The 24,937-nt window shown below is 48.8% G+C and overlaps 10 protein-coding genes across 11 annotated transcripts; 6 read left to right on the top strand and 4 right to left on the bottom strand.

The window, feature by feature from the left end:
- Positions 1 to 131: 131 nt before the first annotated feature.
- FOIG_03719 (uncharacterized protein) lies at positions 132 to 3,410 on the top strand. Its single transcript, XM_031201721.1, has 3 exons — positions 132 to 398; positions 451 to 502; positions 556 to 3,410. The coding sequence occupies exons 1-3, from the start codon at positions 305 to 307 to the stop codon at positions 2,891 to 2,893; spliced, it is 2,484 nt and encodes an 827-aa protein (XP_031069245.1). The 5' UTR covers positions 132 to 304; the 3' UTR covers positions 2,894 to 3,410.
- A 1,308-nt stretch (positions 3,411 to 4,718) lies between these two features.
- On the bottom strand, positions 4,719 to 5,568 carry FOIG_03718 (uncharacterized protein). The gene is made up of 2 exons (XM_031201720.1): positions 5,333 to 5,568; positions 4,719 to 5,240 (listed from the first exon to the last, which is right to left on the bottom strand). The coding sequence occupies exons 1-2, from the start codon at positions 5,529 to 5,531 to the stop codon at positions 4,876 to 4,878; spliced, it is 564 nt and encodes a 187-aa protein (XP_031069244.1). The 5' UTR covers positions 5,532 to 5,568; the 3' UTR covers positions 4,719 to 4,875.
- Positions 5,569 to 5,629: 61 nt separating this feature from the next.
- FOIG_03717 (uncharacterized protein) lies at positions 5,630 to 7,338 on the bottom strand (the record flags this gene model as incomplete). The annotated part of the gene is made up of 7 exons (XM_031201719.1): positions 5,630 to 6,323; positions 6,371 to 6,442; positions 6,491 to 6,571; positions 6,618 to 6,704; positions 6,752 to 6,860; positions 6,913 to 6,979; positions 7,029 to 7,338. The coding sequence occupies 7 exons, from the start codon at positions 7,336 to 7,338 to the stop codon at positions 5,805 to 5,807; spliced, it is 1,245 nt and encodes a 414-aa protein (XP_031069243.1). The 3' UTR covers positions 5,630 to 5,804.
- Positions 7,339 to 7,580: 242 nt separating this feature from the next.
- Positions 7,581 to 10,459, top strand: FOIG_03716 (lanosterol synthase). Its single transcript, XM_031201718.1, has 3 exons — positions 7,581 to 7,995; positions 8,048 to 9,760; positions 9,807 to 10,459. Exons 1-3 carry the CDS (start codon positions 7,738 to 7,740, stop codon positions 10,224 to 10,226), a joined length of 2,391 nt encoding a protein of 796 aa, XP_031069242.1. The 5' UTR covers positions 7,581 to 7,737; the 3' UTR covers positions 10,227 to 10,459.
- A 1,929-nt stretch (positions 10,460 to 12,388) lies between these two features.
- On the top strand, positions 12,389 to 15,805 carry FOIG_03714 (uncharacterized protein). The gene is made up of 2 exons (XM_031201716.1): positions 12,389 to 13,544; positions 13,594 to 15,805. Exons 1-2 carry the CDS (start codon positions 12,526 to 12,528, stop codon positions 13,982 to 13,984), a joined length of 1,410 nt encoding a protein of 469 aa, XP_031069240.1. The 5' UTR covers positions 12,389 to 12,525; the 3' UTR covers positions 13,985 to 15,805.
- On the bottom strand, positions 14,168 to 15,694 carry FOIG_03715 (uncharacterized protein; the record flags this gene model as incomplete). The annotated part of the gene is made up of 1 exon (XM_031201717.1): positions 14,168 to 15,694. The coding sequence occupies one exon, from the start codon at positions 15,692 to 15,694 to the stop codon at positions 14,168 to 14,170; it is 1,527 nt and encodes a 508-aa protein (XP_031069241.1).
- A 142-nt stretch (positions 15,806 to 15,947) lies between the features above and the next one.
- On the bottom strand, positions 15,948 to 18,487 carry FOIG_03713 (uncharacterized protein). Its single transcript, XM_031201715.1, has 2 exons — positions 18,291 to 18,487; positions 15,948 to 18,031 (listed from the first exon to the last, which is right to left on the bottom strand). Exon 2 carries the CDS (start codon positions 18,007 to 18,009, stop codon positions 16,192 to 16,194), a length of 1,818 nt encoding a protein of 605 aa, XP_031069239.1. The 5' UTR covers positions 18,010 to 18,031; positions 18,291 to 18,487; the 3' UTR covers positions 15,948 to 16,191.
- A 1,344-nt stretch (positions 18,488 to 19,831) lies between these two features.
- On the top strand, positions 19,832 to 20,893 carry FOIG_03712 (uncharacterized protein). Its single transcript, XM_031201714.1, has 2 exons — positions 19,832 to 20,216; positions 20,282 to 20,893. The coding sequence occupies exons 1-2, from the start codon at positions 20,103 to 20,105 to the stop codon at positions 20,696 to 20,698; spliced, it is 531 nt and encodes a 176-aa protein (XP_031069238.1). The 5' UTR covers positions 19,832 to 20,102; the 3' UTR covers positions 20,699 to 20,893.
- An 808-nt stretch (positions 20,894 to 21,701) lies between these two features.
- Positions 21,702 to 23,567, top strand: FOIG_03711 (ceramide glucosyltransferase). Its single transcript, XM_031201713.1, has 2 exons — positions 21,702 to 21,852; positions 21,904 to 23,567. Exons 1-2 carry the CDS (start codon positions 21,764 to 21,766, stop codon positions 23,393 to 23,395), a joined length of 1,581 nt encoding a protein of 526 aa, XP_031069237.1. The 5' UTR covers positions 21,702 to 21,763; the 3' UTR covers positions 23,396 to 23,567.
- A 207-nt stretch (positions 23,568 to 23,774) lies between these two features.
- FOIG_03710 (guanylate kinase) lies at positions 23,775 to 24,914 on the top strand. 2 transcript variants are annotated; one of them, XM_031201711.1, is made up of 3 exons: positions 23,775 to 23,874; positions 23,930 to 24,169; positions 24,223 to 24,914. In XM_031201711.1, exons 1-3 carry the CDS (start codon positions 23,795 to 23,797, stop codon positions 24,575 to 24,577), a joined length of 675 nt encoding a protein of 224 aa, XP_031069235.1. In that variant the 5' UTR covers positions 23,775 to 23,794; the 3' UTR covers positions 24,578 to 24,914. The 2 variants fall into 2 exon arrangements, with proteins under 2 accessions (XP_031069235.1, XP_031069236.1); XM_031201712.1 differs by lacking the exon at positions 23,775 to 23,874 and having other exon boundaries at positions 23,875 to 24,169.
- The last annotated feature ends 23 nt before the right edge of the window (positions 24,915 to 24,937 follow it).

The raw sequence follows: 24,937 nt of genomic DNA, 5'->3' as shown, positions 1-24,937 counted from the left end.
GTGCTGGGAGGTCACTGGATGCTAGCGGTCGTAGTTACCGGTTCGGCGGTGATACCGTCACGTGGTTCCACTCGACCGGGCCGGCCTTGGAGGGCCCTGGGACCAACCCCAGTTCTTCTGTCAGTTATCGACTACACACCACGAACACTCCCTGTCTGACCTGGTTGGTATGAAGATGTTGAAACTGACCAATGTTTATATTCCTTTCCATCAGACTTAGCTCAAGTCGCCACTTCTGTATTCAATGATGCAGTCCAGTATACAGCACCGATGATATCACAGACTAAACGTCCCACTTTACACCATGAAAGGCAGACCTCGGCTCCCTGTGCCTCTTTGTAGGTTCTGCAATAAGGAGTTCAAGAGACAGGAGCACCTGGAAAGGCATATTCGTACACGTGAGTCACTTTACTAGGGGCCACTCTCAAAGTGGTGCTGATCATTCTCCAGACACACGCGAAAGACCATATGGGTGTCCATGCGGCCGAACATTTACAAGACAGTGAGACATATCAGAATTCGCTTACTCTGGTGACAGGGCTGATCAGATTTTAGAGATCTACTAAATCGTCACCGCCGACTTTCTCAGTGTTCTACCAGTGGCTCAGGAAAACAAGCGAAATCAAATCTGGCGATATCGCCTGACGGGGCTGTGACAACTTCACCCTCTATCTCACAAGCTAGCGACGAGAACAATCATCACAGTCACCAGCTACAGTCTCAAGTAAACCCCTCTAATTTAATGCCTATGGCAGTCTCTCCCCACACAATGCCTTCTCAACAAGAGATGATGAGCCGATTTTCAATTCATGATCGGCCATTGGGTTACCAAGAGCAGACACCAAGCCATATCTTTGAGCCACCGGAAGATCCCATCCACAACAGCAATGTAACCCCAGCGGGCGCTTTGGATAGCCTTGACTTCATGCAATTCGAGTCGTTCAACGCGGATATGTTCCCTGATGAGATGGCCATGATCAATAGTTATCTCGGGGAGGTTCTCCCCCCTGAAGACTCACATCAAGGATTCACACCGGATACAGCAAACTTCTTTACTCAGTCATTTATTCCCGAGCCAGTTCTTGCCCCTGCTCCCTCGAGCCATTTGCAGCTAGAGGCACCTGGCCATATAGAATTGAGCAGCGCGCCAACGTCGACTCTACCTTTCTGCCAGAAACGACAAGCCCAAGCAGCTCCAGTTCGAAACAAGGTTGACCGGTTGTTGGATACCACAGAAGATATCGTAGCAACAAATCCCTGGGCTGTATCGGTTGCTGCTCATGAAAGGCTTTCCACGGAGTTCTCGAAGCACAGATCAGATATACCCCTGTCATTTACACTTCCCAGCAGACATGCGCTATCTCGATATATCGCAAGCTGGATACGAGGTTATCATCCACATTTACCATTCGTACACCTTCCAACTACGAATCTGGAATCCATGTCACCTGTGCTTCTCTTGACGCTGGCAGCTACAGGGTCCTTCTATGGATTTGAGCACCCTCAGGGGTATGCCATGTACTTCGTGGCCAAAGCTATGATCAACCATGAGCTGGAAGAAAGGCGTCGTGCGTCAAACCGCCACATCCTCAATGGTTTCCCTCGCTTTGCGGCGCTCCCTACAAGCTCTACAGAAGTCTATGATCCGCCCCCAAATCACCATGCTGTCTTAACAAAATTCGACATCGAACTACTACAATCCTTGCTGATTGCTGTAATGACTATGTCATGGCTAGATGGACCACTCGCTGAGGAGGCACTTGCTATGAGTAGCCAGTTAACTACTCTCACCCGCGATATCCTGAAACGTCTACCAGAGGGACATTCCGATGATACATGGGAGGACTGGGGCCGCGATGAGGAGAGACGACGCACCCTTCTCTCGGCATATTTCACATTAAACATTCAAACCATCTGCTTCAACGTGCCGCCTCAGATGACAGCTACAGAGTTTAGCTTCGAACTTCCTTGCTCCGAAGCTGAGTTCAACGCGCCGGACTCGGAAACATGGAATCGTGTACGACGAAAGGTCGACCCACGCAAGCTCAACTTTCAGTCATGCTTTAAGCAATTACTGTCTGGAGAACCACTAGTCAAGGAGGTCTCGGCAACTGAGTTTGGCAATTATATGCTTATCCAGAGTTTGCTGATACAGATCTACTTTGAGCGTCAAGTATCGTCTGCCCTGTTGACTCCATCGCCAAGTCTGTCGGAGAGTACCATTGCGACTTATGCTGCTGCACTCGGTGCCTGGCAATCTTGCTGGGACTCTGCTATCGAATCTGCCCCCGATCCTTCCTCTAGGAATTCGCCGCTACCTTTCAACTCGACTGCGATGCTCCGACTAGCTCATATTCATCTTGGCTTTGGCCTCTACAGTCAATGCGAGTTGCTATCTCGGGATCCTATCGCCAAAGCTCAAGTGTTCGAACCGTATCAGAACCCATTGCCCCTGCGTGCTCCGCACCTTGATCAAGCTGTTCTTCATGCTATCTACGCTTTGAGGATACCTGTGAGAGTCGGTATTGCATTCGTGGCACGTGGCCGTACAGGTCATTGGAGTGTCCAACATGCTATCAGTCACTTTGGATGCGCCCTTCTACTTACCCACTGGCTTGAAAACATTTATCAGCTAGTTCTGTCGGATGGTGCGTCAGCTCTCAGAGAGGAGGAAAAGCGCCTGCTTTCTATGGTCGACCGTCTAGTCGAAGAAACTCATCTAGAGGCTTCGCTAGGCCCCAAATCCGATTTTCCTGACAGGATAAGACGTTTGGCTATTGCAGCAGTGAAACTTTGGGCAGAAACTTGTAAAGGCATACAGGTCTACGAGATCGTCCATGTCGTCGGAGAAACACTTTCGCTAGTGGCAGAATCACTAGAGAAGCAGATTTAGGTTTGGAACAAGTAAAGAAGAGCCTGGGCTTGGTTAGCTGCACAGGCATGTGTAATTTCAATAACTTGAAAAGGCTGGGAATTCAAGGTTGTATTCTCTAATAAGAATGTTGCACGCGGACTTTGAGTCAACGGTCCCCAGAGTTACATCATAGACTACTGTGGAAAACTGGGAAGGTATTATACCATTATTGGGGACTCGAGAACCTCTTCGGTGTTCAAATATTTCAAAGTTTCAATCACTGAGTTCAAGGATTGAACTGGTAGAAGAGCCTGTACTGAACAAATAAGTTAGACTTGAAATCCGTCATTGTTCGGGCTACTATGTCTTTGTTCGAAGGATCTGATGGCAGTGTATTTCCTCCTGGAAGAACACTTAGTAGCAGATTGATATTGGACAACTCGGTCTTTCAGTTAAGTTGGGCAAGTACATTTTAAAAGCCATATATAATGCAGCCCCTCAAACGCATTGTTATTATTCAGTTCCAGTAATAAATCTATTCAGTATTCTTAATCCCCCTTCACCTACACCTCCGGCTCCACCAATTACAGCAACCAAAATCACAAAGAGACAAAGCCCAAAGCAAGGAAAAAAAGGAAAGGCTCGCTCGAATTACATTTCAGCATGTGTCGTCTTCTTAAGCTCCAGTATGCTTGCTCTAGCAATGGCAAACCCCATTACATGGAGAACGTTCAGGGTGCATACATCCCTTGCAATGACAGACACGGCTGTTTCATAGAAGAAGCTTTAGCTCTGAAGCCAGGATCAGACACGACTCCCCCAGGCTCCCCTATCGAAAGGGAATATACCATTGTGAAGATTGGAGGTGACTGCGAGACATGTGCCAATAAAAAGACCAGGAAAATTGAGGAGGAGGATAAGTTCTTTGTTGAAATGAATTCTGTAGTTGACAGAACGGAAAGGGAACTCAACGCCATGGTCATGCGTTGTGGCGAGATTTCTAACAGGAGGCGGACGGTGAGTCGTGTTAGACGCGAATATCAACCGAACGATACTTGTTCTTCAGGGTCTTGCCAGAATCAGGTTCATGTTTCTCATGATGGCCGTAAAGGAATGTTCTGTAGGAAACATACTTGCGCTGGCTAAGAGTTTGATTACCTTTCAGATGTTTCTACTACAAGGAACGGTCCCCAATACTCTATATACTGCCCTCTACATACTTGCAGTAGGATTGGCTGTGGGCTTCAGATTATGGATCAAGATACTATTGTCTGCAAGAGGCATCACGATGAGCTTGAATTGGCTATTTCTGCTCTTCGCTGAGAGTTACTGGTTTGTTTGAGAAGCCTATGATATCTCAGCAAGGTATGCCTGGCTTCGAAATAACCCACCAAAAAATACTATACGCCACCTCGAAAGTATGACACTCCAGCACGTCGCAAACGAAAAGGCCTGTCAGCGGAAAGGAATGATGGCTTCGTATTTATAGGAGACGGGCGGATCAACCAAGGGCTTGGGGGTCGGAATTTCATATTTATATATATCCCGGTCGGGGGCAAATAACGAGAGGAGGCGGGTTTTCTTACTATATATATAGCTTTCATATAGCACATGCTCTTCACTGATCAACACACTTAAACTAATTTCCCTTCCGTTACTGGTAGGTTGGAAATTGCCTTACCTTAATCATTTGGTTGTTGCAAAGCATTTATAGAGTAATACTTAATATCTAATAGAGATAATGGAGTTTATAGTAGTCACCTACAAAGCCTTCAGGAACATATATCATCCTAGATAGCCTGTCACAGCTTCTTTAGCTGACTACTTACTGTCACATTCGTCAAAGTCGCGAATCCAACTCAAACCATATCTACCAAGGATTGAACTTTTCGTTTAAAAAGTATTTTCGTTATTCTCATATAGTCCTAAACTCCCTATCCTTTTCCGAAGCTTCCACCATCACAAGAATCCTCTATCAAGATCCATTCCTCCTAATCCAATTTTCATTTTGATTGACCCCTCTATGAAGTCTCCTTCTTCTCCTCAGCCTTCTCATCTCCCTCCTCGATCTCAACTGACCCAACAGCAGCGCTCAAACCACCCTCTTCTTGGTTCTTTTCCTCAAGCTTCTTAGCAGTTGACAAGAAGTACTCAGCAACATCGTTCTTGTGGTTGAAGTACGCCAGATCGAGAGGAACGTAATTCTGCTCGTTTGCCAGCGCGGGAGAAGCACCTTGCTCCAAGAGCAGCTTGATGACATCGAGGTGACCGCCTAATGCTGCCCAGTGAAGACCTGTGTTTCCAGCTTCGTTTGCCTCGTCTAAGAAGGCCTGCTTCTGCTCCTTTGGCTGGGTATCGAAATATTGGATGAGTTCCCTGACGATTTCTACAAGATGTCAGCCTGGTATTGTTTCACAATTGGATTGAAATCTAGGTCCTAGGCCTCGCAAAATTTCATCCCTTCAGGGTTGGACATACCTAGGTGACCATTTCCTGTCGCCATGTGTAAACATGTTGACTTGTTGGAAGCATCTTGAGCAGCCGCTACAATCTCAGCAGGGCTGACATTCTCTCGCTCTGCCAGGCTCCTAATAGTCTCTGTCAGATCCTCCTGCTCTCCTGCTCGTGCAAAGTAAATGAGATCATCGATCTCTTCTTCTGTGAGTTTGGGTGCCATGATGATGCGCTTGGTGATGTTTTCATGTCAAGAATGTAAAATTTTATGAAGATGAGGGGACTGTGTGGTTAGATACCCCGCTATTTTCGCACAGTGTGGGGTGTAGATCGCTGCAGGGTAGTCAAGTTCAATTTTCATCCTCGATTTCATGGAAAGGATGAGGAAACTACCAGCTAGTCGCTATGATACATACATCATTTCCCTCTTTTTCCTTGAACATAGACTCCTTCACCAAAGACCATAGCAGATTTCCCTTCAACAAGTCCATGCAAGTCAGATTCTCTCGCTAATGAGTGCTTCTCCAATTTCACCATCAAGCCATGAACACAAGTCCCCAGATTCATCGAGCCACTCAATTTCTGCTTTGACGCCGAGCATTATCATCAATTGCAACTCGAGTCGTAGTTCTGAGCCTTCGAGCTCATTTGGAGAGTGCAGGCTGATCTTCTTGAGTGTTGAGATAGCTGCAGCCCGCTCTCTGCCATTCAAATAGGTGACGGGATCACGGCACTGGATCGATGTGATAGACACATGGCTTGGCTGTCCATAGTTGCTGAGTGAGGTGTTGGTATGACCTCGGGAGAGATGCACTGATCTGATACCGAGCCACCGCAATGCTTCTATACCGAGATCAGCTTCGTGGCTCAGTCTTTCGGATCCGTGTCGGTAGCATCGCAAGATCTTGATGCCGTCGGGATCGTAGTCAAACAGCCCCAGGAGTGGCAGTTGGGGGTACTGTGTATGAACAAAGTTCAGGAACGAGCGCGTGGACAAGTCAGGATATCCTTTGGCCTATTTGAGTCAGCGCGGGCTTCACGATTCACATTGTCCAAGCATACTGTGACAAGCACTCCAGGACCGAAGATGCAGGTTCTCCAAAATTGGGACGAGCAGAGAGATCGAAAAACGGCCTGCAGGAGTCAGCTTCGTTAAAGCGACGAAGAATTTGTACGTCTTACATCTTTCTCAACAACAAGAATCCATTTGATGTTTTGAACGTCGACGCTTGAGATTGACTGAACAGTCGGGATAGCAACTCCCTACATCACTCAGAATCAAGCAGAGAGTCATAACTTGAGATCTTACCAAATCTCCCGAACAAGGGTTCAGCGTACTCCCATCGCGGAAGCGTATTAGCAACGGTCCAGCCAGGGCACCCTTTGATGCTGCAACCTGCTCCAGTTAGTTGAAGTACCGTGGGCGCTTTTAACAACTCGCACAATATTCAAGTCCCCACGACTGATACCAAGACTGAAAGCAATATCATCAACAAGGTCATCCACTTGGCCTTGCTTCTCAAAGAGATGCTGGTGTTGGTAAAATATGTGGCTGCATATGGGCCCATTAGTACATCTCTTGCATCTGGGGCCAATGCACTAACCGCTTGGTCAGAACGGTGCCAGATACAAGAGCATCATGTGATAGTTGAAGAATGAGAAGTATGCGCGCTGCGACATGTTAGTCAGATTAACAGAGACAACTCTGCCGAAATCTGACCAAACTTGACTGCTTCCTGCTGGTTACGACCAGGGAAGTGAACCTGCTCTGGCTGTACATTTGCGGCACGACGTGTTGACCTCCGTGCAGAAAATGGAATTGACAGCTCTTGTCCCGTAGCTAAAGCGCTGATGATTTGCGCAAGAATGTCCTCAATGCGAGTGACAACCGTTCCAGCACTGGGGTTGTTGATTGTCGTATTCGTATCAGTATTCTCGTTCGCTGTCGTTGATGATGTGCGATTAGCTTGGGGATTCTGGGTTAGTTCTGGTATAGCAATTGATTGAGCAATTTCTGCCTCTTCATCCATGGTTTCTTGGCGCTTGTTGAAACAAGCTTATAACTTCGATGATTTTCGTAAGTAAAGTTCAAGATCTTGTCCGAATACGCAGTAGAGTCGCAATGCGAGATGTGGTTCTGTGGAGGTTTTCAAGATTGTCCAATGCCGAGAGTCAATTGATTTTCAGGGGCTTGACCGCTAGACATGGGGGACATGACATGCTGCAGGTGCCACCAGGAGACGGCGGGCCCTCCCGTACGTCGGGCGTACAGCGGGTTGGTAATTCAATCCGCCCCCGTGTTATAGTTTAGTTTTAAAGCATGTGCTGCTCATCAACTTGTGACTGGGGTTTTGTTCATGATCACTCCACTGCTCTTCTCTCAATTGACCCACGAAATTTGCCGTTGAGACCATCAAACTCCCCCAAACATGGTCGCAAATTCTACTGGACGTGAGGGTAGCGCGCTAAAGTCGCGTAAGCGCGCTGCTGACTCCGAGTCGGAACCGCTGTTGAAACAGGGTCAGCCATTCCCTAAGCAGCCTCGCATCAGCTCACAGTTGGACACGACAAGATGGAGGCTCAAGGACGATGACAGCCGTCACACATGGCACTACCTTGAGAACGACGATGATGCGAAGGAGTGGCCACAGAGCTATGCTGAGAAATGGTATCTGAATTTGCCTATGGTACGTTCTTTGCCTGATCCCCTATCCATCGCAACTAACATGTTGGACACAGGATCTCCCTGACCTTCCCACCCCCGATAACCCATTGGCAGCCGCGGAGAACGGTCTCGACTTTTTCGAAAAGCTTCAACTTCCCAGCGGGCATTGGGGTTGCGAATATGGCGGTCCTATGTTCCTCCTCCCCGGTATCGTCATGACCTGGTATGTCACCAGGACGCCAATTTCCTCCGCCAAGGCGACCGCGATCTATAACTACGTATCCGCACGAGCGCACCCAGAGGACGGTGGCTGGGGTCTACATATTGAAGGCGAGAGCAGCGTCTTCGGAACACTGATGAATTATGTGGCCCTTCGACTTGTCGGTGTCGACCCTGAGGACCCAGTTCTGGTTAAGGCTAGAGGAACTCTACACAAGATGGGAGGAGCATTGTATGCGCCACACTGGGCCAAGTTCTGGATGGCTATTTTGGGAGTCATGAGCTGGGATATCGTCAACCCTGTGCCACCAGAGTTTTGGCTGCTTCCTGATTGGGTTCCTTTTGCGCCATGGAGATGGTGGATTCACATTCGAATGGTGTTCCTGCCAATGGGCTGGCTATACTCGAAACGATGGAGCTGCGAAGAGACCGATGTGATTCGATCACTGAAGAAAGAAGTATTCCTTGAGGATTACGCCAAGATAAACTGGTCAAGCCATCGCAACAGCATTGGCGTTGTGGACAATTATCACCCCAAATCATGGTTGCTCAATGCGGCCAACTGGGTGCTTGCCAATATCTGGATGCCCTATCTGCGACCCAATTTTCTAAAAGAGAAAGCTGAAGCATGGGCCAGCAAGCAAGTCGATATGGAGGATGCCAATACGGGCTATGCCTGCTTAGCCCCCGTCAATGCTTCTATGAACACCGTTCTGTGCTATGCTCGCGATGGCCCTGATGACTATGGCGTCAAGAGGCATATCGAGCGACTTGAAGAGTATCTATGGGTCAAGGACGAGGGCATGTTGGCCAACGGCACCAATGGTGTACAATGCTGGGACACGGCATTCTTGATTCAGGCTGTTTTTGAGGCTGGCCTTCACAAGAACGAAAAGTACCGACCCATGCTCATGAAGTCACTACACTACTTGGAACGTCAGCAGATTCGAGAGGACTGTGTCGATCAGGAAGTGTGCTATCGTCAACCCCGAAAGGGTGGCTGGCCATTCAGCAACAGGGATCAGGGCTACGGTGTCAGTGATTGCATTTCGGAAGCACTCAAGGCTATTATCCTTCTACAGAAGGTGGGTGGCCTTCCTGAGGTTCTTGAAGATCGACGTCTTTTCGACGCTGTCGACACTTTGCTCCTGTACCAGAACGACAATGGTGGCATGTCCTCATACGAGAAGCGACGAGGAGGCGAGTGGTTGGAGATGCTCAATGCCGCTGAGGTATTTGGTCGTATCATGATTGAATACGACTACCCTGAATGCACAACAGCTTGCGTGACAGCTCTATCCATGTTCAACAAGCACTGGCCAGACTATCGAACAGACGAGGTCAGGACACTTATCCGGACGGCCGCCGAATGGATCAAGTCCAACCAAGGACCTGATGGCAGCTGGTACGGAAGCTGGGGTATCTGCTTCACATACGCTGGTATGTTTGCACTTGAAAGCATGAAACACATCGGCCAGACATACGCAACAGGCGAGAACTCTAGACGTGGTTGCGATTTCTTCATCTCCAAGCAGAGAGCTGATGGCGGATGGTCAGAAAGCTACAAGGTACGTTACACAGACTTTGCTTCACAGCTCTTACTAACAATCGCAGGCCTGCGAAACGATGGAATACGTCGAACATCCTTCAGGCTCCCTCGTTGTCCAAACAGCCTGGGCTCTGATCGGACTGATGGAAGCTGAGTATCCTCATGTGGAACCCTTGAGACGAGGCATCCAGTTCATCATGGACCGTCAGAAGCCCAACGGAGAGTGGTTGCAGGAGGCCATCGAGGGTGTCTTCAACAAGTCATGCATGATCTCGTACCCCAATTATAAGTTCACTTTCACCATCAAGGCCCTGGGCATGTTTGCGAAAAGGTTTCCTGAGGAGAAGCTTGTACCAAGCTGGGCTGTGGCGCAGAATGGAGCGAACGGAGTGAAGACGAATGGTGTCAAGACAGTAGAGGTAAAGGTGAATGGCGTAAAGCCAAACGGTGTCAAGACCAACGGTGTCAAGGGCAAGGGTATCTAAAAACTAGACGGATAGATACACATGATGCATGAATACTAAGGTACCTAGGATACAACGAGAAGGCGGCTGTCAAATTCAAGCCCTCGAAAGTAATTTTAATCACGAATACATCAAGCACATGCATATCAGACGCCTGTATGACTACCTACTGTCTGGCCCTAGGATTCTGCCCTCCGCATTGACTTGTATATAAGTAGTCCAATGGTTGCCGACCGTTTTTCTGCTCTCCAAACTTCATCTTCATTTTCATTTGTTCTCACCTCTCTCACTCCCAAATCTAAAGCTATACCAAGTGTCGCCTCGACCTCATTTCCCGTTTTGCCCATCTCCATTCATTATCCTCCTGCAACAACCGTCGTTTGATCAGCCTCCATTCAGCGTGTGACGATCCCACTCGTGTGTGCAACACATACCCCGACAAATCTACAGAGATACAAACAGCTTCTTCTTCGCACCATCAGGCCAGCCGATGAATGCAATGAAAAAGATAGCTCGCACGCCAGAGGCACACTGAGAGTCCAAAAATTGTGCCCTTCCACTCCGATACCTTGAACATCAGAGTGGGTAATTGACTGTTGGTCGCCAGGGTCGCGAGCAACTCACGGGATAGCCAATATCCAGCTGCGGGCGAGAAACGCCGCAGCATGACGAATAAGAGAAGAAAAGATCCAGTCCTGGATGGTGTGACATCTTTTTGTACCGTGACAGCATACAGCAACTCCTCGCCCAGGAACGAACGAATGCTGTTCACTCCGGTGACAGGAACGTAACGAGGCAGGAATGCCCGTCAAAACCCTTTGGGAGGATGGTCCGATGCTCAGAGGGGTTACTTAACAGAATGGCAGGAGCACCGATTGCCAAAATCTCATCATGTGAACACTGGCCTTCCAGATGTCAGGGCCAATGAGGCAAGCAGTGGGCAATGGCCGAGTCTTCTCAAATTCAGTCAATGTATTGCCTCTTGTTACCAGGTAACTATTCGAAGCGGGATGCCACCTGACAGTATCTTCCATTTTATTGTATACAGAAGTCAAAGAAATGCTCTGGGGCGGATATTGGATTGCTGGATGGTACATCAAGGCTAATTATGCTAGTCCGTGCCCTGATGATTCCTTATAGTGCTGGCTCACCTTTGAGAAACTTCCTTCCATCTTGGATAAGCTATAGGTAGGTTTGTTATGTTTTCCTGCCTACCTATCTAGCTGTGAGAAAAAGAACTGCCCGCAAGTGCGACTCTGGCGCAGCGTTGACGAAGATTGGGAAAGGGAAAACTCATACTCCGCGGCATGTCGAGCAACAAAGAAAGCACGCCACAGAAGATCAGATATTTGTCGTACAATCTCCCCATAACAGGCCCGGAGAAACGGAAAGTTGATAGAGAACCCCGAAGGTGACTCGCCTAATATGCGGCAGGAGTTTTATTCACTCGCAACTGCAGATTAACAGGGACGATACAGAGAGGGCGTTATCACTGAAGCTGAACAAGTTGTCATTGAAGAAAGGCCGGCTAGAGTATGGCCAGTGTCAAATGCCCGCAGAATAACTGCTTCATGCGGAATTAGGTAGTGGCCGGCATAGCCCCAAGACAGCAGTCCCAGGTCTTCAGCATCAGATAGGTCATGGTGCATATGGGAGGGTAGAGTGAGAATGAATTCCTAAAACTTCGTTCAAAAAGAATGATGGGGAAACCTCAATACTACTAGAATCTGCTTGGTACCCCAGTGGCTTATACTCAACTTAGTCAAGTTGATAAAGTTGTGGTAGGCATCTGTTCGACCACCAAGGATAAAACGACCAGAAATCTCGGCCATGGTTAAAATTGAGTGACGGGCGTGTTGCCTATAGGCAACGAAACAGAATGCTTGGGGAGTTGTGTTGATTCAAAGTATGGGAAATACTTGTATTGCCTCTCGGCTACAGCAGCTTGGTAGAGCCTGACTTTGCAGATTGTTGGAATGTGACGCCCATTAAAATGATTCGCTCAAGGAACCACAACAGGGTTGTCTCTGAAGGTAAATAAGGTACTCATCAATAGATCCTGAAGTTTATACTGCTCAGGGTAAAGGCAACTTAGGCACCAAAAGCTTCCACTTACACAGCGCGGGGGCTAACATGAGCTGCCTGCATCATGCCCCACCAAAGCTTCCAGAACCAACCATTCGTCACATCCAACTTCAACTTTAAACCTTCCACTGCCGCCTTCACACCAACTCTTAACAATACCAACTCACGTCATCGTCACACTGCAAACTTCCTTTTCCTCAAAAATTCTTTTTAAACCCATCCATTGCAGTCTACCATGTCGCACATCACACTGGCCCAGCAAGGCCTCGCCGCCGCCGAAGCACGCAACTGGGATGAAGCTATCGAGAAGCTCTCAACCGCCTTGAAGGCCTCGCAGAACCCTGCATGGCTGGTCGCCCGATCGAAAGCCCTTATCAACAAGAAGCGCTTCCAAGAGGCCCTCGACGACGCCAACCTTGCTTGGCATACCGCATACCAACGAAACAAGCGACCGCTCCTCATCGATGCCCACTACCGTCGTGCTGTCGCCTACTTTCGGCTTGGACAATATGCCAACGCCGATGCATGCTGCGTTTATGCTATGCGCTTAGTCAAAGGGTTTCCTGCGGTGGAGAAGGAAGATCCGGCGAAGAAGAACACAGACGAGAATGGATTCTATAAAGTGACCTTGAAGGATGCTCAGGAAGAGTCAAAGACCGACGATATCAACAAGTCACAGGGAGGGGCGGCAGGTGCGCTGGGAGCACAAGGCAATGATGTTGCTAATGCTAAAGAGTGGCGCATTGCGAGCACTTTGCGAATGCAGATCCTGTTCGCTATGGACAAGCTTCCAGAGGATGACCCTGCACGCAAGCTCACCACGGCCAACAAGCCCGAGTTGAAGGAGCTATCGGATGTGGGAAGCAAGAAGGCTGAGACTAAGGAATCAGCTGCTGCCACCCAAACCGCCCCAAAGCCTACTGTGCCCGCTGATACCCCAGTACGACTCCAGGAATTCCAGAACGACACCACTATGACAGTATCCATCTTCTCCAAGGGCGTCAATAAGGACAAGCTCCAGGTCCAGTTCAGCCCCAAATCAGCTCACCTTGACTCTATCATTTGGCCCAGCGGCGACGAGAAGCCATTCACACTTGATCTGTGGGGTGAGATTGACACAGAGGCATCAACATACAGGGTTACACCCAACAAGGTTGAGCTCGCACTCAAGAAAAAGGCACCTGGAAAGTGGGCGCAGCTCAAGGGAGAGGCAGGAGATTCTGCTCCAGATGCTGCAGCCGCTGCGGAGGCAGAGTAAGTTTCACGAGTTCTCAGCCGGCACACCCTACTAACTTCACTCAAGAAAACTCAAGGTGCTCAAAGATGCCAGAAAGAAGGCCATGGACAACGCCGCGGCAGAGGCTCCTGCTCAAGAGAAGCCAACAGATTCTACTGAGGCGAAAGAAAAGACCCCTGCCGCGCAAGACTCTTCCAAGCCGGCATACCCCTCATCGTCTCGTACTGGACCCAAGAACTGGGACACCATTGGCGACGACATTGACTCTGATGAGGAAAAAGACGTCAACGTGTTCTTCAAGAAGCTTTTCAAGGACGCCTCTCCTGAGCAGCAACGAGCCATGATGAAGAGTTTCACCGAGAGCAATGGTACAAGTCTCAGCACTGACTGGGATGACGTCAAGAATAGAACTGTTGAGACGGTGCCCCCTGAGGGTGTCGAGGCCAAGAAGTGGTAGATGGCAATCGTTTATGAGCCAAGGATGGGAGATATTATGTTATGACTACTGATCAATGATTCATGATCTATGGTGTTTGGTGGGCTATTTCGGCGTATCGGAAAGGTAATGGAAAAGCAGCTCAAACTGAGCCATCAATTGAACCAGTTCGTAATTTTCGCTATGCCGTGCGTGTTCTATATGCTATCCCAAGTTCAACACCTCATAATCCCTTTCTCCCAACTCCGCAGCTCCTTTTCTCTTTAAGCCGTCAACAGCGCTCTCAACCTGTCCCCCGACCTTGTCAAACCACTTCGACGCCTTCAACTCCTCATCCTCCAACGTGCGACTCCATTCCTTGCCACTGCGATACTCCGCTGCCAAAGCTTCAGGCACATGTAGCACACGGCTCACAAGATCCTCTCGTGCAATATACGCTCCTCTCAACCATCTCGATCCTCCACCAACGTCAAACTGATTCCTTCCATGCATGACCCTCATGTTATCGAAAAGCACACACTCTCCTGGCTTCATCTTCATCTCGAACATGGCATCGGGGTCATTGATCAACCCATCGAATAACTGCGCTGGTTCAAGCCAGGCTCTTGCATCAACGGCGGGAACCTGGAATTGATTCTGAAAAGGCGGACTCCAGTATACAGCTGCGAGATCTCCATCTGGTCCAACGTCAAACAGTGATCGCTGCTGACGATAGAAGTATCCGTGCTTCTCATAGTGATATGGAATCTTGACACGAGCGAGATTCTTGACTGTTGGGGAGTTTTGTAGCCACAGTAGCTTTCCAGCGAACAATCCATCACTAAATAGAGACTCTCCGCCGTTGCACGAGTTTTCCATGCAGTGAAGAAGTTGGATTGCGGGTGGACTCTCGAGGTATAGTAAATCCTGATGAAGACCAAGATATCCGCTTGTGTACGCTACATTCTCGGCGTCTGGCTTAGCACGAACGTCGAAAGTGCGACCATAGAAGGTTTCTTTAATATTTGCGATGCGTGTTGTAATGTTGACGATGGAGTTCTCATCATGCGGTACGTTCTTCAGAAATACAAGACCGAGATTCGATAGATCGAGAAGAGTATGCCAGAATGCATCATCGCCCTTCATGAACTCATGATAGTCAATCTTTCGCACACGTTGCTGAATAGTCGCTTTGTCCCAGAACGTACGCCCTGTTTTGGGATACACTGCGTCTTGTCTTGGATATGGCATTCTCTCAACTGGTGCATGGCCAAGTGCCTTGTCGACAGAACTCCAAGGAAGAATCATCTCGTGATCTTTGTACATGTCGTTTTTAAACGAGATGCCCACGCCGGTTGAAGTCGTGTGGATGCTGTCAATGGCGATGTCTGAGGGAATTGCTGTTGTCGCAAAGCTCTTTTGACCAGAGGCTGGATCGACGCATGTTGTGCAGGTACAGCTATCGCGAAGAATGGTGGCATCAAGGCGTGTCCAGCCGCCATGCTTCTCATCTTGAATTTGGATGAAGCGGTCTCCGCTGGAGATGGTGAGGTTGTTGTCTTTGGCTGAGAGGGTTGTTGTTGGCTCAAACAGCGGCGGAATCCCAAAGTTCTTTGTTGTGAGAGTCCGTCGATGTGTACGACATTGTGAATTTGTTGGTTTGAGGCTGATTCTCTGAGCACTTGCTCGAGTTGATGAGAGTCCACGAGGGAGAGCTCTACAGCTGTAAGCTGTCAACCTGCAGGAGAACATGATAGCGTCGGCCTTCTATTAACACAAACAAAACGTACTATCAAGAAACGAAAGAACTCTATGTGACAAGTCAAGATTGAAGTTGAGCAAGGATCTATATCTATATAATAACAATGGCGGCCATCCTCGTACCTCGGCCAAAAGGGAGACATTGCTTCATGTGGGGTTTCTCGGCTCTAAACCCCGCGTTGTTTGGAGCTGGACCCAGCGATGGCTTCAGTCAGAAGCAAAAATGGCCTCATGTGGTGATGCAGTGTGCCACCAACGAGGCTGACATTTTCACATATTACGTTATACGAGCAGATGATGAAGTCCCAGATGATGTATGTTCATGAGGCCTCGAAGAGGGCATTGACATTGATTTGATGGCGTAATACATATTGTGTACAGTAGATCGCAAACGCCTGACAGCCTGTTCCTACGCCAAAGAGCATATAATCCACCGTATACCATTACACTTCCGTTGTATCATCAGTTCATAGTGAAGCGTCCAGCGATCAGCCTCTGTTGCGGTTAGCAGACCATCGCTTCACCATCACTTCTCTGACTTTGTATAGCTTCAATGCTTCAGCGACTCCCTGCTCCAAAGCCTTCTCAAATTTCGACGGTGGTGGTACATCAACGTACACCAGAACAAGACTCTTGGTGACGTGTGACAGAACGCGCACCGTGCCATGGAGCCACTGCCATGTCTTCTGAGGGTCCTGTTTTCCAGCCTCTTTCCAAAGGGCATGAGAATAAGATGGAACGACGATCAGACCGAACTCGGCGTGGTCAAAGACCGGACCCTTAGCATAAAGCAGCCAGTCCACGCCAAACTTGATGCCTGCACGAGGTACCCAACCGAGCGATCTGAAGTAATGATACACTGCATAGTGAATGAGGAAGTTGTCGTCAGGCTGAAGCGCGGGATCCGCAGGTTCAACTCGAGGTGGGAAGTACGAATGTTGTCTGAAGAGTCTCAACAGGTCCGAAGATGAGAGCTGGGCACCCGAGGAAGGATCGGTGACCGTCAGAACACCCAAACCGAAGCTCAGAAAGAAAGCCTCCTCTGGCGTCAGCTGGAGGTGTTCCATGTTCTTCAGCACTGGCTTGCTAGTACGCTCCAAAGAGTTCTCTTCATTTTGTCCGTTTAAAGCCACGGGTGACGCAGCGCGAATATCGGCAAGCCCGTTAGGCGTGCCATTCGACGTCGAATGCTTGGGGCTAGGGGGATCACCAAAGTGGAAAGTGGTTGATTCCACTGTTGGCGAGAATCGTACACTCTTCCGTCGCTTCTTGGGCTTAGTGTTGTCTTCCTCGTCTGACGAAGATGCAACCACGGAAGTGCCATTCGCATCATGGTGAAGGATGCCGTTCGCAACTGGTTCCATGACATGACCATTGAGGAGGGTATCCACAGACAGACCCATCGCCGTTGGATGAACACCGGATATTCCAAGACCGTCGATCTCTTCAGCTGTCTCGATGGCAGACTCTTCGACAATTTCTGCGACAGAGTTCGGCATGCCTAGGATAGTCGCAGGGCACACTGGCGAAGCATGCGTGGGAGTGGACACAGACAGGTTGACAGGCTTGATAGGCGTTGGCTTAACAATGTCCACCAGTGAATTTGGCAGAGCCAAAAGTGCAGCAGGGCTGACAGGTGACTCGTAAGTTGGAAGGGCAGCCGACAGCGAAAGAGGTTTGATAGACCTGGGCTCTGCGATGTCTTTCGACTCTCTGGCACGTAGCTCTCGTTCCTTGGCTTCAAAGGCTTTGGCTTCTCGTGCTTTGATCTCTCTCGCTTTGGTTTCTTCCGCTTCCTTACGGCGGGTCTCTCGGATCGCCTCTTGCTCGAGACGTGCTCGTTCCCACTTGGCACGCATACGCTCCTCTCTTCTCTGCACAGTCATAATCTCGCTGACGTGTGCATCAGCTAGTCCTTGGCGAACTTGTTCACGCTTTAGCCAAGCTGGCTCACTACGACTTAGACTACCCTTCCCGTAGAAGCCTTGCTCCCACAAAGCTCGGGTAGAAGCATCATCCGTAATGTGGACGGATGATGTAGCAGCAGACCATACACCATTATGCACAACCGAAGGTTCCGCTTTAGGCGGAGACCACAGTTGGCCTAACCACGCATACGCGACATGGAAGAAGGATATGGGGTTATTCGGATAAAAGGCCGGCAAAGGGAATGTGCGGATCGGTGCCGGGAGGGCGTAGATCTGATGCAATGGAGGCCCTCGCTGCTGGGATTGCCGTTTGTCGGCGGAATCCGTGGTAGGCGGGGTACCAACGGAGACTGTGTTTGATGATTGAATCTCAGCCATTTCTCGCCGGGGTCATCTTGGTCTTGACAGATGTCAGTGGGGTTTTCAGAATAATCATGATGAATAAAAGAACCAGGTTTTGGTGTTGCTCAGATACCGTTGTAGTCTATAATATCAGAGCTTCATGGGAGACCAAATGAATGGATTCTCTAAGCATTTTGATATGGTGTCATCACCGCAACATGAAGCCCCGCTGCTCCGGGGAATTGAAGCACGCAGAAGCTGCAGCGTAATTGCATCTCAAGGATGAGGCATGACGAAGAAAAGAGAAAGAAACCTACCTATCTAGGACGTGACCCAGGCACGATGCTGGCTGGGTATTTAACCTCGTGGCCATCCACAGCAACACACTGCTCAACCTCGACGAGCTGAACAATGTCAATTGCTCAAGTGTGAAGCTCGACCGAGGTCCTTAAGCTTCCACGAGCTTTGAGAGATTTTGTTGTCGTGGTTTTTGTGAGGATGATGACGGGAAAAAGTTGACGGGGCTGAAAAGTCGAGCTTTTTCTTGGAATTGGAGCTCCCCACTTTGATGCCTTGTGCGCAAGGCCATTTCACTCACTGGCTCCGCTCCGGAGATTTGACAAACAACTCCACTGCAATTGGATGTTGGCGTACGAGGTTTGGAAGTAAAGCACAATATGTGAGATGACAAACTGCTGTTTTCTATTGCCATTTTCTGTGCGGCATCTCACCGCTCAGAAGCCTCTTGGTTTGACGGCCTAGGTATTAATAAATGTCACGTCTTCCCTGGGTCCAAACCCACGGCCAGCGAGATGTCCCTATAGTTGAACCAGAACTGCCAGTTCCCCGGCTCCTAGATCCTTGACCTCCAGACCGGCGGGAAGAATGCATCGGTAGTGCAGGGAGAATTCAAGGCGGATTCAACAATCTCCCCTTGACTCTTCCAAATGCCTTACCTATACCTCGGCCATCTTTATGGTAAAACACAGCAATATTACCATGCTCTATGTCCACAGCATGGCGAGAAGATCGTTTGCATCGTGTCCTTCGGTCTAGAACAATTCCAGGTATACATCATGATTGAAAAGCGCCGCCTTTCTTCTGAGCTTCTCGACGAAACTAACCCTTGCTGAGTGCTTGGGTTACCTGGACTCTCTTGACAGCCTTGACGCTACCTTTCGCTAAATTGCCATAGTGGTCCCTGTGGAAGTCATAGGCCATGACAAGAGCATGCCGTGGTCACTTTAAAGACATTCAACTGCTCCAGTTCTTGCGTACTCGTGGAGACCCCGACTATATCATCCACGAAACCGGGTACATGCTTGCCATGCAATGCGCTTGTTGTCCTGGCAGGACTGCATCCTCTTCAGTATAAGGGTTAGGCTGGTGGTTTCAAGAGAGCTCAGGTAGGCTGAAAGAAGAAGGACGGCGAGTTAGACGGTGGGCCGAAGTCCTATAGCCCAGTCTTGCTGAGAACACAACTTCGGGTACTTCGGAGTTAGAGGAGAGATGGGGATTTTTCTTTGGAAGTACTCACTCCCAGCATATTCGTATTAGGATCAGGAACGTCAGTTAATTACCTGTGAAGAAGCCTTGGGAACACATCGATCTATCCTACAAACTTTTTACAGGCTGCATATTATACATGCTTTGCTGAGAAAGCATAACATCAATCAGCTATTAGATCAAGATTTGGAGTGCTTCTTGCTCGGAATACAACGTAAATAGGCCGGTGATGACGACATGCGTGATCCAATAGCTATTCCGTATTATCGTCCATCAGCTTTGATTGGGTTGTCGGCATTTCTCAGTGCTGAGCAAATAGGGCCATAAAGCTAAGACAAAGGTAATCATTTAACGTTACCTTCATAATCCTACACATGATAAGAAATGCATCACTTCTGTAATACCATGCAGCTACACCAGGAAACTTTAGCAAGATGCTATAAATAAGGCCGGGTTCCTGTAACATTGAAACATAACAAGCTTCAAGATTTCAACGACTTTGATCTAAGCCAACACCGGTCACAATATCACAGCACATCGGCTGTTTTATATAAGCACCGATCTCTCATTAACCCCAACAATCTCTCCGAGTTCAAGTTCGTTTACGTCGCTCTGTCTCAAAGATGACTTTTTTCGATGATCACGGCTTCCCCGTAGTTCACCTTTCGAGCGATGGCTGGTCAACTGAGGACGAAGCAACTGCCACCTGCTTCTGCGGAGCTGTGCAGCTAGTACTTGTAAGTCTCCCTGAGTGGTATAAACTGAAGCGAAAACTTCAAGGTCCTAACATGATAATGAACAGCCACTGAAAAAGCCCGGTTTGCTCAATCGCCATGTCTGCCATTGCATCGACTGTCGCAAGATCGGCTCAGCCTTCTACCAATCCAATATTACAGTAGACGACACATATCTCAAGCACGTCCGTGGTGAGGACAATCTCTCGACTTTTAGTGAGGAAAAGACCATTCGTGCCAACGCGACCATGACCAATTATTTCTGCAAGACATGCGGTACTCTCATGTATCGTCGTGGCGCTCGTTTTCCAGGCTTGACGATTCTAAGGACCGGTACTGTTGATGATCTCAGCCTTGCAGATACGAAATTGAGACCGCAGGTTGAACAATTCATCGAGAGACGAGCTTCTTGGTCTAAACCCATAGATGGCGCGGCACAGGTTGTTGGGATGCACCAGCCTTCGGATATTGAGGGTATCCCTTAGCCTACTCACTAGAATCGAATGATATGAAGATAAAGCTCGATTTGATGGCATTTCAGTTCCTCCCGTAAACAACTTATGTTTCTTACCCGCTTGTTTTTGTATTTGTTGCGCCTGTCAATGTGGCGCTCGAATCCTGTCTCCGACCGTACTCGCACATCAAAACTTGATTCACCACGGTGCTTATGCTGAATTCCCATAGTCCAGGTATCTCTTAATCGTATCTAAAACAGGTCTGCTTATGATTCATCGACCGTCTTGTAACTGGTAACCATGACATGTGCTTCGGAGATGCCACCCCACCAGTTCTGAGCGGCGCTCTGCGTGCCATGAACGTCCGTCGTAGAGGAGACCCGCGGTCTAACGAGGATGGTTGTGCACTGCTCTCACAAGACAGCCAATTATGGGACTACCGTGGATTGATGCTCGCGGACTTGCCGGGAAGGGTCCATCACTTCAAGACCCTAGTTCGGGGATTGCATCACTGTCGAATGTGAAAGCCAAACTGGAGGACAGTACGTGTTTTTCATTTCCGACTGCCCATCTTAGAGGGAGAAAGAAGGTGTCTATTGACTTGCGCTATCATCTGTGCCCCCTTGGGGGTTCTGACTTCAAGAGGCAAAAGAACGGATTTCAGAGAGAAGGTGACAGGAGTTACCATGGAAGGTATACAGTACGCCGTTAGGTATGTGTGGAAAGTTACCTTGCGACTGCATATAGGTCTGCGAGGGATAAAATACCTAGATAAGAACTTGGACTTTTTTATATATATTTAATTTAAAAATATGTAGGTGCCAGAAATATTTAGTCTAAGGTCCACTAGATCTCTCCCAAACCTATATTAGTTTACCCAAGTATTTATATTATGTAGGATTGAGGTCCTAAATCTTTTTGCTTCCGCCTCCTCCCATTATACCACTCCTGCACATTGGATGAAAATACTGCCTCTTTCAACAGTCCAATTCGGCAGGCGGTGACCTATTTGGGAAGGCGGTAAAGATCTCTCTTCTCCTGGAAATGCATATACCTTGCATCTAGTTCAATTTCCATTCACCGATCAGGGCCATAATGTGGTCGTTGAAAGAGGTCATTGCTGGCGTGTTCTTGGCTGTAGCTGGCCTTGTTGCTACCGTTATCGCTATTGGTGTCCGGGCTATGTAAGTCACCGAGCCACTAACTATCTACGAGCTCTCCCTAACGCCCACAAGCTTTCGCAACTTTGCTAGCCGTCCAGCTCCTTCACCCAACCTGGGTGACAATACTCCTCATGTCACCATAATTCGACCCATCAAGGGCGTCGAGCCTCGACTCTACGATTGTATTGCCGCATCGTTTCGCCAGAACTACCCCCAAGACAAGATTTCGATTCGTCTCTGTCTCGAAAATGACACCGATCCGGCGTACCCGATCCTACAGAGGGTCCTTGAGGACTTCCCCGGTATTGATGCGCGCATCTTGTTTGAGGTAGACGACCTTGCGTTAGGCACGACGCCGAATATGGGGCCGAATCCAAAAATTCGTAATCTCAGCCGAGCATACCGAGAGGCCAGAGGGGATATTGTGTGGATTGTGGATTGCAACGTCTGGATGGCCAAGGGAGTCTTGGGCCGCATGGTTGCTAAGCTTAAGGGCCACAATGTTGGTGGTGATAACATTCCCTACAAATTTGTTCATCAACTTCCCATTGTTGTTGACTTGATCGACTATTCCACACCGGTTGCAGCAGACGGTCAGCCCCTGTTAGCTGCTTCCTCTGTTGAAGACGATGACTCTGATCACCTGGGCGAAGGGGGTTCTCATGATAACCCCAAGGTTTGGGCTCAGGGCGGTGGACGACTTGACGAGATGTTCATGGCAACGTCGCATGCCAAATTCTACAGTGCTATCAACACTTCTCGTCTAGCGCCTTGCGCTGTGGGCAAGAGCACCATGTTCTGCAAAACTCAGCTCGATCACGCGACCGACCCTGCACTGAATCCTAAGATACCTAGGGGCAAGAGCCTCCCAACGGGCGTGGATTACTTTTCGCACAATATCTGCGAAGACCATATGATCGGCGACGTCCTTTGGAATGCTGAATTTGCCGGTTACAGGAACCATGGGTTAGTCTGGGGTGATATTGCTGTTCAGCCGATGTCGGACATGTCTGTCAAGGCATATGCAGCACGACGCTCTCGGTGGCTCAGAGCGAGAAAGTTCACGGTTCTCCCAGCTACAATCTTTGAGCCATTCACCGAGTCTTTCGTGTTTGCCACGTATTTTACTTTTGCAATCACCACACTGCGGATATATGGCATTCCTCCGACTTGGCCTGCTAGGGTGATTACATGGCTTACAACGATTACTGTCTGGATGCTTGTCGACTTTTTAGGCTACCGACATTTGCACTCTGGCGTTACTGTGGAGGTTGATGAAGACACACCTCGTTTCGCCAGAGGTTCCATGAATCCAGACGGAATCAAGAGTCGCAAATTCTCGGAGTTCCTAGCTGCCTGGATTGTCCGTGAAGCTCTGGCTCTTCCGATCTGGGCATACGCAGTCGTCTTCGGGAATACCGTGAACTGGCGAGGAAGACGATTCCGTATTCGTAGGGATACAACTGTTGAAGCGCTTGACCCTGAAGAAGAAGAACGGAGTCGTCAGGTGCCGACTCCTGAGCTCGAAAGAGCATCTTCCCAGAATAAGCAACGGGTTGATTGAAGGTACCACGATTGAGCTGATGACATGATTTGCATGAGGTGGATGGATAGCATTGATATAGACATGGATAAAGTAATGTGTAACGACAGGGCTTAAAGGTAATAGTCGTAATGATAGACCACAGCGAAAACATAAATAGATCACAGCGTTTTTAACTTGGGTTATGGCAGCGCCTGAGGGTCGGGCAATACCTGATCGTCCGCAACTTTAGACGAGTCATCTTGAATGTCGGTGCCTGCATATTTTGCCCATTACTCATTTTTATACTCAAAGTTCTGGAATGAGTCTCATCGTGAAGATGCAAGCCTCCTACCACCACGTGATTGGATGAATTCCCCCACAGTGCCTGGTGGCTCTACAGCATTAGCACCCCATTCGTTAGCATTTTCCCAGGGCACGATGCGGTGGTTTCTTGGTTATGCGAAGCGCAACTCAAACTTGTTAATACCCAGTACAAAACCCTTCTCCCAAGTTCCAAAGTAAGCACCTCCAACTCACCTCTTCACGTTACGTTTAGTTAACGATTTGCCCAAGACGCTCCTTCGCAATGGCTTCTCCTTCAGATCGTCGACCCCTCGTCATCTCTGGACCTAGCGGTGTCGGAAAGGGCACGCTGATCAAGATGCTCTTCAGCCGTCACCCCGATATCTTCACTCTTTCTGTGTCGCATACTACTCGCAATCCTCGTGAGGGCGAGACCGATGGCGTTGAGTACCACTTTGTCACCAAGGATGCGTTTCGGGATTTGATCGCCAAGGATGGCTTCGTCGAGCAGTAAGTCAAGCGCATCAACAAGCAGCACCTGTACTAATAATGGTTACCTACAGTGCTCAATTCGGAAGCAACCTCTACGGAACGAGCAAGGCGACCATCGAGGAGCAAACAGCCAAGGGCAAGGTTGTTGTTCTTGACATCGAAATGGAGGGCGTCAAGCAAGTCAAGGCCTCTTCCATCGACGCACGCTACGTATTCATCTCGCCCCCTGATACCGAAGAGCTCGAGAAGCGACTGCGCGGCCGTGGCACCGAGACCGAGGAGAGCATTCAGCAGCGCTTGACACGTGCGCAGGATGAGCTTGCGTGGGCCAAGAATGCCGAGTTTGACAAGATTCTCGTCAACGATGACTTGGAGAAGACGTACCAGGAGCTTGATGCTTTTGTCTACAGTGAGAAGACCAACTAGAGTGGAATAGACGGGAGGTTATTTGAAGTTTGACACGCAGTGTGCGACGTCTTTGGGATGCGGTGTATAGGGTAACGCAAAAGTATAAACGAGAAGCATGATAGACCTGCAATGATCAATGATTATACCCAGTAAGGCTGAGCTTATTGAGGCTGGCATGTTCTTGTGTGGATAGGGTTAACCTTTAGCAACTGCCTTGTGATCTGCATGTCTGTTGAAAGAAGATGCGAAAGTCTAATAAGGGGTTCGGGAATCTTTGTTGAGAAGTTCAAAGGTTTCGTGAACAAAACTCACACGGTAGTCAAAGTTTGGATTGGCCAACATGACGGGTTAGGGTCTGGCCTGACTGCAAGATATCTA

This window comes from Fusarium odoratissimum, assembly GCF_000260195.1.
Source record: "Fusarium odoratissimum NRRL 54006 unplaced genomic scaffold supercont1.4, whole genome shotgun sequence".
Taxonomy (NCBI): domain Eukaryota; kingdom Fungi; phylum Ascomycota; class Sordariomycetes; order Hypocreales; family Nectriaceae; genus Fusarium; species Fusarium odoratissimum.
This window is presented reverse-complemented; position numbering and strand designations above follow the sequence as displayed.

Excerpts from the sequence above, each read along its gene's own strand:
- FOIG_03719 (XM_031201721.1), top strand. The coding sequence starts at position 305 with ATGAAAGGCAGACCTCGGCTCCCTGTGCCTCTTTGTAGGTTCTGCAAT. Across the intron at positions 399-450 it reads GGAAAGGCATATTCGTACAC|ACACACGCGAAAGACCATAT; the intron begins GTGAGTCACTTT and ends ATCATTCTCCAG. Across the intron at positions 503-555 it reads GGCCGAACATTTACAAGACA|AGATCTACTAAATCGTCACC; the intron begins GTGAGACATATC and ends ATCAGATTTTAG.
- FOIG_03718 (XM_031201720.1), bottom strand. The coding sequence starts at position 5,531 with ATGGCACCCAAACTCACAGAAGAAGAGATCGATGATCTCATTTACTTT. Across the intron at positions 5,241-5,332 it reads GACAGGAAATGGTCACCTAG|AAATCGTCAGGGAACTCATC; the intron begins GTATGTCCAACC and ends GACATCTTGTAG.
- FOIG_03716 (XM_031201718.1), top strand. The coding sequence starts at position 7,738 with ATGGTCGCAAATTCTACTGGACGTGAGGGTAGCGCGCTAAAGTCGCGT. Across the intron at positions 7,996-8,047 it reads GGTATCTGAATTTGCCTATG|GATCTCCCTGACCTTCCCAC; the intron begins GTACGTTCTTTG and ends TGTTGGACACAG. Across the intron at positions 9,761-9,806 it reads GATGGTCAGAAAGCTACAAG|GCCTGCGAAACGATGGAATA; the intron begins GTACGTTACACA and ends TAACAATCGCAG.
- FOIG_03714 (XM_031201716.1), top strand. The coding sequence starts at position 12,526 with ATGTCGCACATCACACTGGCCCAGCAAGGCCTCGCCGCCGCCGAAGCA. Across the intron at positions 13,545-13,593 it reads GCAGCCGCTGCGGAGGCAGA|AAAACTCAAGGTGCTCAAAG; the intron begins GTAAGTTTCACG and ends ACTTCACTCAAG.
- FOIG_03713 (XM_031201715.1), bottom strand. The coding sequence starts at position 18,009 with ATGGCTGAGATTCAATCATCAAACACAGTCTCCGTTGGTACCCCGCCT.
- FOIG_03712 (XM_031201714.1), top strand. The coding sequence starts at position 20,103 with ATGACTTTTTTCGATGATCACGGCTTCCCCGTAGTTCACCTTTCGAGC. Across the intron at positions 20,217-20,281 it reads GAGCTGTGCAGCTAGTACTT|CCACTGAAAAAGCCCGGTTT; the intron begins GTAAGTCTCCCT and ends GATAATGAACAG.
- FOIG_03711 (XM_031201713.1), top strand. The coding sequence starts at position 21,764 with ATGTGGTCGTTGAAAGAGGTCATTGCTGGCGTGTTCTTGGCTGTAGCT. Across the intron at positions 21,853-21,903 it reads GCTATTGGTGTCCGGGCTAT|CTTTCGCAACTTTGCTAGCC; the intron begins GTAAGTCACCGA and ends AACGCCCACAAG.
- FOIG_03710 (XM_031201711.1), top strand. The coding sequence starts at position 23,795 with ATGCGGTGGTTTCTTGGTTATGCGAAGCGCAACTCAAACTTGTTAATA. Across the intron at positions 23,875-23,929 it reads CCCTTCTCCCAAGTTCCAAA|ACGCTCCTTCGCAATGGCTT; the intron begins GTAAGCACCTCC and ends GATTTGCCCAAG. Across the intron at positions 24,170-24,222 it reads AAGGATGGCTTCGTCGAGCA|TGCTCAATTCGGAAGCAACC; the intron begins GTAAGTCAAGCG and ends GGTTACCTACAG.